The 14,250-nt window shown below is 45.4% G+C and overlaps 2 protein-coding genes across 5 annotated transcripts; one reads left to right on the forward strand and one right to left on the reverse strand.

Moving 5' to 3' along the window:
- Positions 1 to 3,059: 3,059 nt before the first annotated feature.
- Positions 3,060 to 4,751, reverse strand: LOC109759270 (G-type lectin S-receptor-like serine/threonine-protein kinase At1g34300). Its single transcript, XM_020318091.2, has one exon. The coding sequence runs from the start codon at positions 4,749 to 4,751 to the stop codon at positions 3,414 to 3,416; it is 1,338 nt and encodes a 445-aa protein (XP_020173680.1). The 3' UTR covers positions 3,060 to 3,413.
- Positions 4,752 to 8,213: 3,462 nt separating this feature from the next.
- On the forward strand, positions 8,214 to 14,250 carry LOC109759269 (uncharacterized). 4 transcript variants are annotated; one of them, XM_020318088.4, is made up of 8 exons: positions 8,214 to 8,908; positions 9,788 to 11,156; positions 12,520 to 12,767; positions 12,841 to 13,044; positions 13,136 to 13,228; positions 13,298 to 13,405; positions 13,490 to 13,846; positions 13,936 to 14,250. In XM_020318088.4, exons 1-8 carry the CDS (start codon positions 8,495 to 8,497, stop codon positions 13,987 to 13,989), a joined length of 2,847 nt encoding a protein of 948 aa, XP_020173677.1. In that variant the 5' UTR covers positions 8,214 to 8,494; the 3' UTR covers positions 13,990 to 14,250. The 4 variants fall into 4 exon arrangements, with proteins under 4 accessions (XP_020173677.1, XP_040255574.1, XP_040255575.1 ...); XM_040399640.3 differs by having other exon boundaries at positions 8,260 to 8,908; positions 12,517 to 12,767; XM_040399641.3 differs by having other exon boundaries at positions 8,260 to 8,908; positions 9,872 to 11,156; positions 12,517 to 12,767.

The raw sequence follows: 14,250 nt of genomic DNA on the forward strand, positions 1-14,250 counted from the left end.
CATCATGTTCATCAAGGGAGGATATCACAATCAAATCAACGGAATCATAATTATCTATAGATTCACGCATATCATTATTTTCTTCCAAAGCAACGGTCATTCTCTCAATAAATTCCTTAACATAGGCATTATGAGCATAGTTTTCATAGCAATATTTAAGTATGTCAAAAATTTCAGATTTGTACAGAGTAATATCGCACTTTTCAATCAAAGAAGCAACTTCATAAGCACCCTTAAAAGCGACAAATTCTTCAATTTGTTAGATATCATAGTAACTCTAAACACCTTTGGCATAAGAAGATATGATTTCATTATCATTAAACTCACATAGGTAGGGAAGGTGTTTTTTAGGGTTTTCCAAGCAACAAGTAAAATCATAAATTTCACATAGATTCCAAGCATAGCATAGCAAACAATTTATTTGATTCCATAAGAGTCCCCCTTTTGAGACAAACGGTGACGCACAAAATGAGCATGCTCATCTAATGATTTTCCCTCAACTAAACTAGTTGGGGTTTCAGCACGAGCATAAATGGATCGAAGATGATCCAAATAGAAAACTTTAAGTGGATCCATAAACCTTCTGCTTTCTGATTTTCAATAAATGCACAATTATACCAAGCAAACGAGCAAACAAACCAAGTAAGACATAAAGGCAAACAAAAAGAAGGCAAATATTTTTGTATTTTTCTGAAAACGTTTTAGAAGTGGGGGAGAGGAAAACGGAAGGCAAATGGCAAATAATGTAATGCAAGAGATGAGAGTTATGGTGGGTACTTGGTAGGCTTGATGTAGAACCTCCCTGGCAACGGCGCCAGAAATTCTTCTTGCTACTTTTTGAGCTTCCGTTGGTTTTTTTCTTGAAGAGGAAAGGGTGATGCGGCAAAATAGAGATAAGTATTTCCCTCAGTCTTGAGAACCAAGGTATCAATCCAGTAGGAGGTACAAGCAAGTCTCCAATTTATGCACCTGCACAAACAATCAAACACTTGCACCCAACGCGATAAAGGGGTTATCGATCCCTTCACGGTCACTTGCAAGGATGAGATCTGATAGAGATAGATATAAAAGATTACTAAAACGTAAAACAAAGTAAAAACAAATAAATTGCAGCAAGGTGTTTTTGGGTTTTTTGGTTTATAGATTTGAAATATATGATGGAAAATAGACCCGGGGGCCATAGGTTTCACTAGATGAAAACCCCATCTTTTTACCCTTGATGGCAACAATACAATACATGCCTTGCTCTACTTTGTCACTGGGTGAGGACACCACAAGATTGAACCAAAAACTAAGCACCTCTCCCATTGCAAGAAGAACCAATCTAGTTGGCCAAACCAAACCGATAATTCCAAGAGAAATACAAAGATATTTAATCATGCATAAAAGAGTTCAGAAAGACTCAAATAATATTCATAGATAATCTGATCATAAATCCACAATTCATCGGATCTCGACAAACACACCACAAAAGAATATTACACTGCAATTAGCAAACAGAGTACGACTAGGTTCCAGTGTATTCCAGAGGTGGTATAGTTGGTGACCAATCTACACTAATGTTCAGATAGAACTCCAAGAACATTGAGGAGAACACTGTATTGAAGATCAAAGAGAGAGAAAAAGCCATCTAGCTACTAGCTATGGACCCGTAGGTCTGTGGTAAACTACTCACGCTTCATCGGAAGGTCAATAAGGTTGATGTAGAAGCCCTCTGTGATCGAATCCCCCTCCGATAGGGTGCCGGAAAAGGCCCTAAGATGGGATCTCACGAGAACAGAGGCTTGTGGCGGCGAAAAAGTATTTTGGTGGACGCTTCTGTTGGTTTGGGAATATTTGGGAAATTTATAGGCCAAGAATTAGGGTTGGAGGACTCCCGTGGGACCCACAAGCCAGGGGACGCCCCCCTAGGGCGCGCCCTGAGGGCTTGTGGTGCCCTCGGGACTCTTCTGGCCCCCTCTCCAAGCTCCGTGGATGTCTTCTGGTCCAAGAAGAAATCATCGTAAAGTTTTATTCCATTTGGACTCCGTTTGATACACATTTTCTGTAAAACTCAAAAACAAGGAAAAACAGAAACTGGCACTGGGCTCTAGGTTAATAGTTAGTACAAAAAAAATATAAAATAGCATATTAATGCATATAAAACATCCAAAACAGATAATATAATAGTATGGAAAAATCAAAAAATATAGATACGTTGTAGACGTATCACCATCGTCTTCTTGTCGTGCACCCTCGCCACCAGCTCCGTCACCTGGAAGGAGCCTAGCCAGTACCAGACATCGATGTCCATGTTCTTCATTTTGGACACTCGTGTCCCCCACGATCATTGCGGCACACCATGGTACTTCTTCTTAGGCGACGGTAGTGGCATGCCGGTGAAGGAGCGGGAGGGGGCGCCCTGGCGGCCTTGAGTCAGCTGCGCGCCGCATCTTGGATCCGCGCTTCGAAGCGGTGGCAGCGTCCTCCAACGGCTAGATCCTGCCATCGGCGTCGGGCTATTGGAATCATGGGATGAGGTGTGGGGTGGCTGTGGTGGAAGGAGAGAGCGAAATCTATATATGGACTTCAAGGTCAATCAACCCATGCAAGGAAACTCAACGGAATTTGTTTTTTTATGGATTCAAGCAAAGAATGAGAAGTATGGCTTGGCTAGGGAAGCAGTAGTGGTGGCAGAGGTCGAGCTTTGAGATGAGAAGAGGGCTGAGTCGTCTAGCTTTTATTCCAAAATCACGTATCACCGATCAGCCTATTTGAGAGGAGCTGCTTGCCTTGCCTGGTGTGGTGCGGACGAGGAAGAAGGGTGACGCGGGAAGGGATCCCCCCTCCCCCCGAGAAACGGCCCTACTCGAGTAAATATAAGCGGCGGCAACAGCGATGAGTAATTTATTTCCTCCTCTAAAGGTGATAAGGGATCAGCCAGGTGCGGTTTAACCCCTCAAAACCAGATTTTACTCCTTTAACCAGGTTTGAGGGGTCGGCTATAGGTGCTCTTAGCATGTCTTTTTCGGTGTATTGTCCCTTTTTTTTCTCTTAATAATTTGGCTATGTGTGTTCTCGATGTCTTAGAGTACTTTGTTGACATTGTACTAACGTGTATGTCATAATTGATATATATATATATATATATATATATATACACACACACTTTGTGTGAAAACACTAAAAATATGAGTGAAATTTTTAGGCACGAGAAATCTGACGTTTTTCATGTCAATTTGTATTGGTGTAATGATGACAAATTTAGTTTACAAGCACGGTAATTTTCTGACAAAATAAATTAAGACGGATTTATCAGCCAACTAAACTTGCCATCCTCAAAGAATATAATTTGCCGTGGTAAAAAATCTGACATCAGATTTGTAGTGGGGTCCTTAAGCTATTGCCTTTTGATTGAAAAAATAAAATCCTACTCAACTATCCACGGCGACCATGGAGTGATCGCGTCTTGAACCACTCCCAACAATGGTGCTGGCTCGACCATTTGACGTCCACGCCACCTCCGGCACAGCCATGAGATGCTGGAACGGATTCGGCGGAGGAGGAATGTCCATCTCCCCTTCCAGCATCTTCACCACGCTGCCCATGGTCGGCCTCGCCTCCGGCACCTGCTGCACGCACCAGAACGCCACCTCGCACATACTCCTCGCCGTCTCCCTGCCCTTCTCCTCGTCCGCGCTGCCGCGGCTATCGACGACTTCCGTGAGGTCGCTGCCCTCGTATTTGGTCCACGCCAGCTTCGGGAACCACCGCCGGCTCTCCGGCGCCGTCTCGTCGAAGTTCCTTCTCCGGCCGAGGATCTCGAACAGGAGGATGCCAAAGCTGTACACGTCGCACTTCTCGGTGGCGCCCACCTGCATCCACAGCTCCGGTGCGGCGTACCCAGGGGTGCCGCGCATCCCTGAGACGGCCGCGTGCGTGTCCGCCCGGTTCATCACCTGCGCGAGTCCAAAGCCGGCCACCTTGGGAGCGAGGCCGGCGTCGAGGAGCACGTTGCCGGGCTTGACGTCGTAGTGCACGATCTTCTGCTGGCACTCCTCGTGGAGGTACTGGAGGCCTCTCGCGACGCCGACGGCGATGTCGCGCAGCGTGGGGAAGCCGATGGCGGCGGCGGATCGCCGGTCGAAGAGGTAGGCGTCGAGCGGGCCACGCTCCATGTGCTCGTACACCAGCGCGCGCACGTCGGCGTCGAAGCAGAAGCCGAAGAGCCCGACGAGGTTGACGTGGTGGGTCCTCCAGATGGCGCTCACCTCGGCCATGAACCGCTCCTCGGAGCTCCCGTCGTGGCGGCCGGCGTGGAGGCGCTTCACGGCGACCGCAAGGCCGTTCGGGAGCACGCCCCTGTACACGACCCCCGAGCCCCCGGCGTCGATCCTGGCTGAGTAGTTGTTGGTGAACCCCCAGAGCTGCCGCGCGGTGAACCGGATGGGCTTGTCGCCGGCGATCTCCTTGAGGAACCCCTCGACGGTGGCGTCCCGTATCTGGGAGTCCGGCACCACCGCGTGCAGCGCCGTACCAGTAGTGCTCCCCGCCGTCTTGACGCTCGCGGCGATGATGCTGACGGCGGGGACGTCGTGCTTCTTGACGTGCCTGTACACGACGTAGACTACGGCGACGGTTGCTCCGAAGCTCAGTATCATACCAACTGCGACGGCGACAAGAACATCATACACGATTGAGCAAAATGTATAGCAGAACAAACGTGGATTCCAAATATTTAGGTTTGCACGCTCACCGACGGCAATGGCCATGACATGAAGGGACTGAAGGCGGCGGCGGCGGCGTCTTTGCCACCATCGTCGTCAGATCCAACTTCATTTGTAGCAGCAGTAGTTCCTTGGTGACATCGATGAGGCCGTGACCTATTGATCCGACGACGACCTTTCCATAAATTAAACTTTTTGGACTCTTGTATGTACTGATGTATCAACCACGGTATTATTACGGGCAATTTCGCGGTAAATGTCTTTAATCCTCTTGAATTGATCGAACCAACTGATCACTGCATGTGCTATTTTGAGGTTCAGATTTTGAGATGTTCTTTTTTAGATTTTGAGATGGTTGAGTGGTAAGTTTGTAGTCGAGTACAAGTTGCAAGTCAATGCTTCCATCTCTGCTCTTGCTCCCACAAGGTTGCACTATTTGGGAGGCCAGCAAACAGGTTGTCGTATGCAAGGGCACTTAAGTTTTGGTTTCTGGTGTGTTAAAAAAAAGTTTTGGTTTCCGGTGCCTCCCGCGGACGCCGACGCCGGTCTATCTCGTCTTTTGTGGTCTTAAGGTCATGGAGGCATGGTGGATCTCGGCCCTTCCTGGCAGGAGGTCTTCCTTTTTAGGTATTTTTTTGAGTTTTGTTAGGTTTTGTGTCCTGCTCAAAAAGACAATTGTAGATCCACCGAAGACAAACGCTTTAATCACCGACACTTAGCGTTACTGGTTATTGCTATCATGAAATTGAGGGTTGACAGTGTCGCACTAGGCATGATATCAAGTGTTTCCCTGGGAGAATATCACATGACGTCATCCGTTAGGTGATACCTTAATATTATTAAAAAACGGAATCGATAACTCCCGAACGGGCTGCGTTTTGTTGTTTCGATCCGAACGTCCTTTCCACCGCTGGATTTGATTACGCATCGGACCAGAGCCACGTCAGCGATCGATATCGTTCGGAGAAAACAGAAGTCGTCCCGAACGAACTAGATACTCGCACCACTCATCCCCTTCTCTCCCCCGTCGCTCTCCGTTCCCCATCCCACCGTCTCCCATCTGCTCCACGCCCCCAGCTCCCCACCGCGGTACCGCCGTCCCAAGCTCGCCGGCGCCACCCTATCCTATCCTCGCCATCGCGCGCGTTTGCTGCCGCGTCGCGACATCGGCAGCCACGTCGCCGAGACTCCGCCTGGCCAACTCTGGTTGGGAGGTGGTGGCGCGTCCGTACCGCGGGGAGGTGGTGGCGGGGGCGCAGCCATTTGCGAGCAGCAGAAGTGGTCGTGGTCGGGGAGAAGAGGGCTGCACTGAGGAGGCGCCGGCATCGATGGCAGGGCGCGGAGGCGCACCTCGATTCAGGAGACGCGCGCGCAGGAGGCGAGGTTGTCGCTTGTCCGGCAAGAGCCAACGCAGGCGGCGGCGACGAGAGCGTTGTCGGCCGCATCAGGGACGGGATGCCCCCTCCCCCTCCCGCTCGCTCGAGTCGTAGCGCGTCGAGCTCGAAATGGTCGCGAGCTTGCTGGCTAAGCAGGGGCTGAGAGGTGGTGCACGCCAGGGAGAGGGCTGGGCTCGCCATCGATTTTGCCTACCTCACTCTGCAGGGACACCGATTTTTAGCAGTGTCATCGGCGCCAGCCAGAGACAATTCATCAGTACCCCCTGATTCTCGCCCTCTAGCATTTTTTCCCTCTCAATGTTTTCCGTGATGCATCAGCACTCCCTACTCGCCTTGATACTACATTTTCTGGCTGAAACTAGTTGACATGTTGTCATAATTATCAGAATATGTTGCTTCTTTTAGCAGCAAACAAAACTGACCAAACTAGTTGTGTTTGTGGCATGTGCGTCTCCGCGTTTTTGTTAGATGCATCATTTTTTCCGTGCAAACTTCTGAAACTTCTGAAATTGTTAGTTTGTTTGTTCCACGACATAAGTAAGAGATAAACGCTACAAAAACATGGCATTTTTTACTAAAATGTTGTGGCAATTATTAGAAAAATCGTATGGCAAATTTCAGAAATTCACAAGTTTATCAAAAATACTTTTATTCACACGACAAATTTTAGTTTAAGTTGCCATGGCAATTTTTAGTTTAAGATACTGTGGCAAATTTATTGTAAAGAGCATGGCAAGTTTTTGTTTTAAATATGATGGCAAATTTACATTTTTCAGAACATGGCAATTTTAACTATGTAGCACAGTACATATATTTGTATAGCCATGGCATTTTTCAATTTATTTCCATGACAAAAGTACTCCCCTTTTGCCATGGCAAAAATCAACCCATTTTTGCCATGGCAAATTTTTACTCCATTTTTGCCATGGCAAGTTTAACTCCATTTTTTTCATGTCCAAAATACGTTTATTTTCACATGGAAAATTTTAGGTTAAGTCGCCATGGCAATTTTTAGTATAAGTGCCATTGCAAATTTATTGCAGAGAGCATGTCAATTTGAATTCAAATATTATGGCAAATTTAAATTTATAGGACATGGCAAATTTTACTATGTAGCATCTTAAATATACTTGTGTAGCCATGTCATTTTTTAATTTAATTCCATGGCAAAAAAGTACTACTTTTTTGCCATGGCAAAAAATTAAACTATTTTTGCCACGGTAAATTTTTGCTCCCTTTTTGCCATGGCAAATTTAGCTCCATTTTATGCCATGGCAAACTTCTTTAATTAACATGTTCAAAAACATGTAAACTTGCCATGGCAAAGTTATAGTTGTTCAAAAACATGGCAAACTTTGCCATGGCAACTTATGTTGTTAAAAAACATGGCAACCTTTTTGTAGATGTTCACAAATATGAATAAAAGACCATGGCAATTTAAAATGTTCAAAAACATGGCAAAGTTGCCAACTTGCCATGGCAAACTTTAGTATGTGCCAAAACATGGTAACTTTTCTTAGAGAGTTTTTCTGGGGGGGTTTTCGTGTTTCAGTATCTAAATGGGCCTGTTTTTGTTATGTCACTCGTGCAACAGGCCCACGCTGGTGTCTTTGTTAGGCTTTTTTTGTTGCATACGCGATAAGTGATGAGTTTCTGGAAGTGTTCGGGCTGAGAGAGCTCCTGGGCCGAACGAAATCATTCGGTCGTTCCCCTGTCCAGCGCCAACGACTCGTTCGGGCGATCCCTCCCCAGACTGAACGTTCGGCCGTTATCGACGTCCAAATCATTTTGAATTGTTTCAATTTTTCTTTTGAAAATGATTCTGGGTGTTCACATCACATGAATGTACAATCCTTAAAAATTCCAGGTCCAAATTGGAGATATCTTTAGCAATAAAAAAGACAAATCCAACATAAATAGTGTTAGGAAAGACAAAAGTGAAAACGCCACTATTCACATTCAGATTTGTATTTTTTGTTTCTCGATGTCTATTTAAAATTTGGACCTGAAATTTTTAGGGGTTGTACAATCGTGCAATGTGAACATTCACAATTTTTTGAGACATTTAAAATTGTTTTTTTCTTGAAATGATATCATGATATCACCTAAAGGGTGGTATCATGTGATATTCTCGTGTTGGTTAGGAAAATTCTTCATCACTTTTCCGCAAAAAAAAAAAGAAATTCTTCAGCACTGAAGACAGCGTCGGTTTTTATTTCACTCTCTGTGTCTCTAGAAAAAGAAAAGAAAAAAGGAGTCTATTTTGCTCGGGCGGGGAGCAAAACCTAGGCGGAGAGTGTCGCTAGAGAGAAAGCGCACACTGCAACAGTTTCCCCCCAGAGCGCCGCCGTCGAAAGCGAAACGAGCCGGAGCCGTCGCCGTCGAGCGGCCATGGCGCCGCCGCGGCAGGACTCCCCGGAGGGTTTGGAGGTGCAGTGCGCGGGGTGCGGCGAGACGCTGGAGGTGGACCCGGGCCTGACGGAGTTCATCTGCCCGGACTGCGCTACGCCGCAGTCGCTCCCGCCGGAGCTCATGCCGCCGCCACCGCCGCGGCGGAAGGCGCTGCCCCTGCCCCGCGCGGCCGCCGACGTCCGGGGCGCGCGGCTGCCGTGCGGCTCCTGCGGCGCGCTCCTGAGCGTGCCCGTCGGACTGGCGCGCTGCGCCTGCCCGGTCTGCGGCGCCGAGCTCGCCGTCGACACCGCGCGGCTCCGGCATTACCTCCTCTCGTCCGCCACGGCGGAGGGCGCCTTGCCCGTGGTGCCACTCGGCGACCCCTCGGCCCCACCCATCCTCCAAGCCCAGCAGGTATGCTGTCGTCAAGGTGCTATTGCAGTTTCAGGCGTAGTTCAGTTGCTAGTGTGCCTTTGCTTGAGAAAGGTGGAAATTTGTTCTCAGTGTTAACAATTTTACATTTTTACCGAACGTTGATATGTGTTCACCAAACTGATAGACGATTTGTTTAATTTGTTTATTGAGAACAGTAAATCTATTTCCAGTTTTCCACACTACAATATGTAGCTAGGGTCTATCTAGCAAAGCTGTTTTACTTCATATCAATTGAAAATTTGAAATGTTGAGCTTACCGGCTACGTATTTGTAAGTTCTATGCATCAAAGGATAGCGCATGTTGGAACTAGAGCATTTGCAATTTCAAGGCCTTCCTTATGGTTACACTCCTGTGTATGAATGAGATGGGGGTAAGAACAAAACATGCAAATGGGCATTACTCCCTCCGTTCCTAAATATAAGTCTTTGTGGTCCATAGTGAAATGTCTACAAAGACTTATATTTAGGAACGGAGGGAGTAGATTGAAGTAAAGAGGTCTATTTGGTCAATCTTGGTGGATTTGAGGAGTTGTAGGAGTTACAGGCTTTCAGCCTGACTAATAAATGTGTAGATTGCTAGATCAGTAAAGTGATGCACTATGAGTGGAGAAAGTGTTGCTGCAGAGCGCAAGGTGTTCCTACATACTTGGCACACAGCTTGTGTGTGAGTCGAGAATGGATGCAGTCTGAACTAAACCAAATTGTTTTTTTAATGATTACCAGCTTAATCTGAGCCAAGTTTTCTTAGTATGAGCTCATTACATTACATTGAAGCATATTATCATTGTTATTAGAAGTATGCTACACTTTTGTATCTAAATTAATAGTGTACTTTGTTGTGCTTCTATTGCAATGCAGGTGCGGCAAGAACATCCTAATTTTGGGATTCGTGCAGGACTTTTGTGGACAGATCCTGATAATCGGACAAATTGTATGGGACAGGTACAAACAAATCATCCAAATCAGCTTATTCCAGAGCAGGCAGATCTGGATAATCCTGGTTCTACGATTGAGAGAGGGGAGGTACATGATGTCAGTGGAATTTTTACTAAGCGGACAAGCATGCATTCAGTTGGCCCTGGAATTGTTAGTCCCGAAAGGAGACATGAAGAGCCTCAAAATCATGACCGCCATCAGGGGCAAGTTCAATCATCCACAACGCGTATAAATTGCGGAACTGGGCAATCTGCTGCCCCCCAAACTGTAAATATAGAAAAGAGGCAGCTGCTCACTCCCGATCAGACCATACAACAGGCACAAAAACAGCCTTCTTGTCGTGCAATATGTACAGAGAAGGCTCATGCAGAGGATGCAGATGGGGTGATTCATGTCCAGGAAAAGCAACAACAGTGTGTCAGCCAGGTAAATCATACAGAAGAATTATGCACTCAAGCGGCCGACGAGATAATTACAAGGGACAGCAATGGAACGAGAGTCGGGTACACAGCTTGCAGTGATGCTGCATTTGCAGAGAGGAGGAAGGTGCATGAAGCAAATGACCCTATAAAACAGGTGCAAACACAACAATCTGATTCAGCGGTTCATATGGAACCGGAAAATCAAGTGATCCATGTAGAAAAGGAACAATCAAAATCTTTCAGTTGCAGAACCCCCAAGCAAAAAAAGAAGGGTTTGACAGCTGCGTCCAATCCAGGTCTTCAACTTAGGCGCAGCAAACGTTTGGTGAAAGATTCACCTGCTTCCATAGACCAAGAACCTGTTCAAAATGAGTTTCTTGAGAGTCAAGAAGGAACTTCGATTAGCCACATACCAGCCACTGTCAGAGTCAGTGAACCAACAGAAAATGATTCTGATTCACAGCATGCTGGCTCTCCAGAACAGAGTGAACCAACAGAAAGTGATCCTGATTGGCAGCATGCTGGTTCTCCAGAACAGAGTTTATCGGACTCTCCAGATATTAATAGAATCATCAACAATTTAAAGCCTAGTCCATCCCCTCCGTGTGAGATGCATGAACCAAGCTCTAACAAGTTAGACAGCCCTCATTTAACTACACCAACTTCCAATTCAGATCTCAACTTGTCTGATCCCGAGCAGTTTGCACGTAATTACATCCCCTCTGAGGTTAGGAAGGCCCTTCCAGAGCTGAGATCTAATTCATTGTTTGAGCATACCATGTCCCAGGCAAACTATGGCGAGGGAAGCCTTCATGATTTAACTGATTCAGAAGGAGACGACCCTTGTAGCCCGACTCTCCAGAATGTTGGTAATTTGCGCCTCGCCCTTCACTCATATTATCCTGTGTGTGCCATAGTGCAGAATTAACCTCCTTCTAAAGAGGGATCCTTTTTAGGGTACATAAATATAAGCAATAATATTACAGCAATGATAAATAGAGTTATGAAATCAGTAAGATTATATAGCTGATGAACTCAATGTTACCTTTTCTTACATTTTGTTAATGCTTAGTCATGCCAGAATGGCAATTTTATCCAAGTTTGAGTGGATCCATCACATCGAAGGGTTTGCTATGAGAGGAACTTGGGACGTTAAACATTGTTCTTTCTACTCCCTCTGTAAACTAATATAAGAGCGTTTAGATCACTATTTTAGTGATCTAAACGCTCTTATATTAGTTTATGGAGGGAGTACATGACAGGACACCAGGTGTTTGATCTGTTGTTGAGAGGTAGTGTAAATAGGAAAGATAATAAGGACGTGATTTTATCTGAACCCAGTTTAATTTCCAAATGCTATTTATTTCCTTATTTGTACTCTTCGATTTTTAGACCATGAACATGTACTTTCACGTTCTCCAGATAAATAATAGCAGCCCCTAAAAGTAAGCTGCATAACAAGGGCAGCTGAGCAATGGCGGTGCTTGTAATAGAGTAACTATGCTGTTCGGTGTAATCAGTTGTGCTGGAGGATCAGAGTTCAGTTTCAGGTCATAATGAAACTTTGGGTTCTTGGCTCACTGGCTAGTGGCTAACTTCTGGACTTGTGTGTCCAAAGTCAAATTGCAGAATTTAAACAATATATTTAGGGTCTCTTTGGATTTAACACATCTCAAAAGAAAAGTGATGCCTTTGGAGAGAGAAAAGGATGGAAAGTGAACAGAAAAAACAGAAGAATGAGATTTAACATATCTCAGACATAAGGAATTACGAATCACGCCTTTGGATCTCAAAACTCAAAATATTAGAATTTTGAAAGTGATGCCTTTCGATGCTTTACAGGGAAGGAGGTAGGGGGGCATGTGCTGCTGTGTTCAACTCCAGCCAGGCTCCCAAAACCTTATATATCACAGCAGGATACAATTTGTTTTCTTGGACTGGTCATGCATAGACAAATGAGCTCAAAACTGAGTAGTTTTACTAGGTTTAGGCCAGTTCAAATTAGGTATCATGTGAGAAGTATCTGACTGTCTTAACCAGACTAGTTCCCTCTTTTTTGTTGACTGAACCATTTGGGCCAGACCTTCTTTATCATTTATAACTATATGATAAGTTATAGGACTCTAGGCAATTTACCATTTTCAAGCCAGATAGTGTCAGATCATGCATACAATTCAGATACTCCTACAGTTATTTTGGTTGTTCGTATATCTGATTTGTTTTTTCAAGCAGGTACCAAGAGAAACCACAGACGTCTCCGTTGTGGTCTGAAACTCAGTCTTGAGGTGTGGACCTTGCCTAAGGGTGTGCGCATACCTGTTTCATTGAACACTTCAGGTGAACCTGTTGGAAAAGCAGCAGGCACCCTAAGTAACTTTTTGTGTGCAATAGCAAGAGATGGCGTATTGGCACCGCTAACATATCATGATTGGAGGCGTGTTCCGGAGAAAAACAAGAATATAATCTGGCATATTGTCAAGGTATAAATAAATATTGCTGTTTTTTTGTGTGTGGCTGTACTTCTTCTTTAATAGCCTTTGTTTATTGGTGTAGCTCAAATTTGACATTGCTCCGGTTGGTGAGTTATGGATCATGAAGTCCTTAGGAAAGAGGTGGAGGAGTTGGAAATCTTTCTTGAAACTACAACACTACGATACTCATGAGACGGAAGAGGAACGCCTTGCTGATCGAAATCCTCGTGTTCTCAAAGAACAGTGGCAATTTCTAGTTGCATATTGGAGTACTGAAAAGGCGAAGGTATTACTGGATTATACTTTCGTGTGTGGCTGAGCTTGATTTGCAAGTTTTAGGCTTGTTGAATTATTGTTATATTTCTCTCTGATCTCAGGCCGCAAGTGCTCGCAGTAAAGCTTGTCAGTCAAATGTGGTCGCTCATCATACTGCAGGAACAAAGAGCTTTGCAAGGATAATCGAGGAGGAGGTAATTCAAAGTTGCTTCTGTTGCTTTCGCGATCGATGATGGATTTATTGTGTTAATTTGTGTGCGCAGAAGCAAAAACGGCCTAACAAGGACGGGCCTAGTGTTGAGGATTTGTTCATAATGACTCATACACCCAAGAATGGGAAACCTATGAAGAAGGCAACAGCTGATGCCATTGTGAGACACAAGAAAATAAACTTACTAAATGAATTTGTTTTGTGGACCGTGCACATAAGAGCTGAAGTTCCGTTGCATGTGCAGGCACGACTTCGTAAGCAGGTAGAGAGTTCAGGAGGTGATTCTGCTGCACATGACTCCTCCTCGAAGGTCCCACGAGGGAAGGCAGTCCTGCAAGCATCCTTCAAGGAAGCCATGGAGGCTAAACGCAGAGCTGAAGACGAGGCATCGGCGTTGAAGGAAAAAATGATGGCAATGGAAGAAAGCCAGAGAAAGATGCAGGAAGATTTGGCGAATATGAAGAGCGCAGTTAGCGCTATACACAAGACAGCGCCAACTGGTGACTTGCAAGGTCAACAAATGCACAAAAAAACGCCTGTTAGTAAAAACTCTCAAGCCGAGCCAACAGGTGGAGCATCGTTTCCTCCAGGTTTCGCAAAGGTAATGCTCCTCTCTAGCTACCATACTGACTGGCTCATTGCAGAACATATACAGCCATTTACATAACCTGTATCACCGTTCTGATTCAGAATCCGAATCCTTCACAACCCATGCGGCGTTCAAAACGGGCCAAGCGCTCGTGAATCTTCATCGATATGTTGATGTCCCCTGACGGTATGATCATTTGACACCGCCTCGTCAGCAGCTCCGATCTTCACTCCACATGCAATGTATGTCAACGGATCTAAGAAATGAATGAGAAAGAGGGCGAGCGTTTAGCTGCTTGTTCATGTGTAACCTTTTGTCTGTTAGTTGCTGACTTGCTGTAAACTGTTGACCTTGGATCATGATATTGTGCATATTATGTCATGACATGATTTATCTCGTATCATTGTACTACTTTA

This window comes from Aegilops tauschii, chromosome 2 (genome assembly GCF_002575655.3).
Source record: "Aegilops tauschii subsp. strangulata cultivar AL8/78 chromosome 2, Aet v6.0, whole genome shotgun sequence".
Lineage (NCBI taxonomy): Eukaryota > Viridiplantae > Streptophyta > Magnoliopsida > Poales > Poaceae > Aegilops > Aegilops tauschii.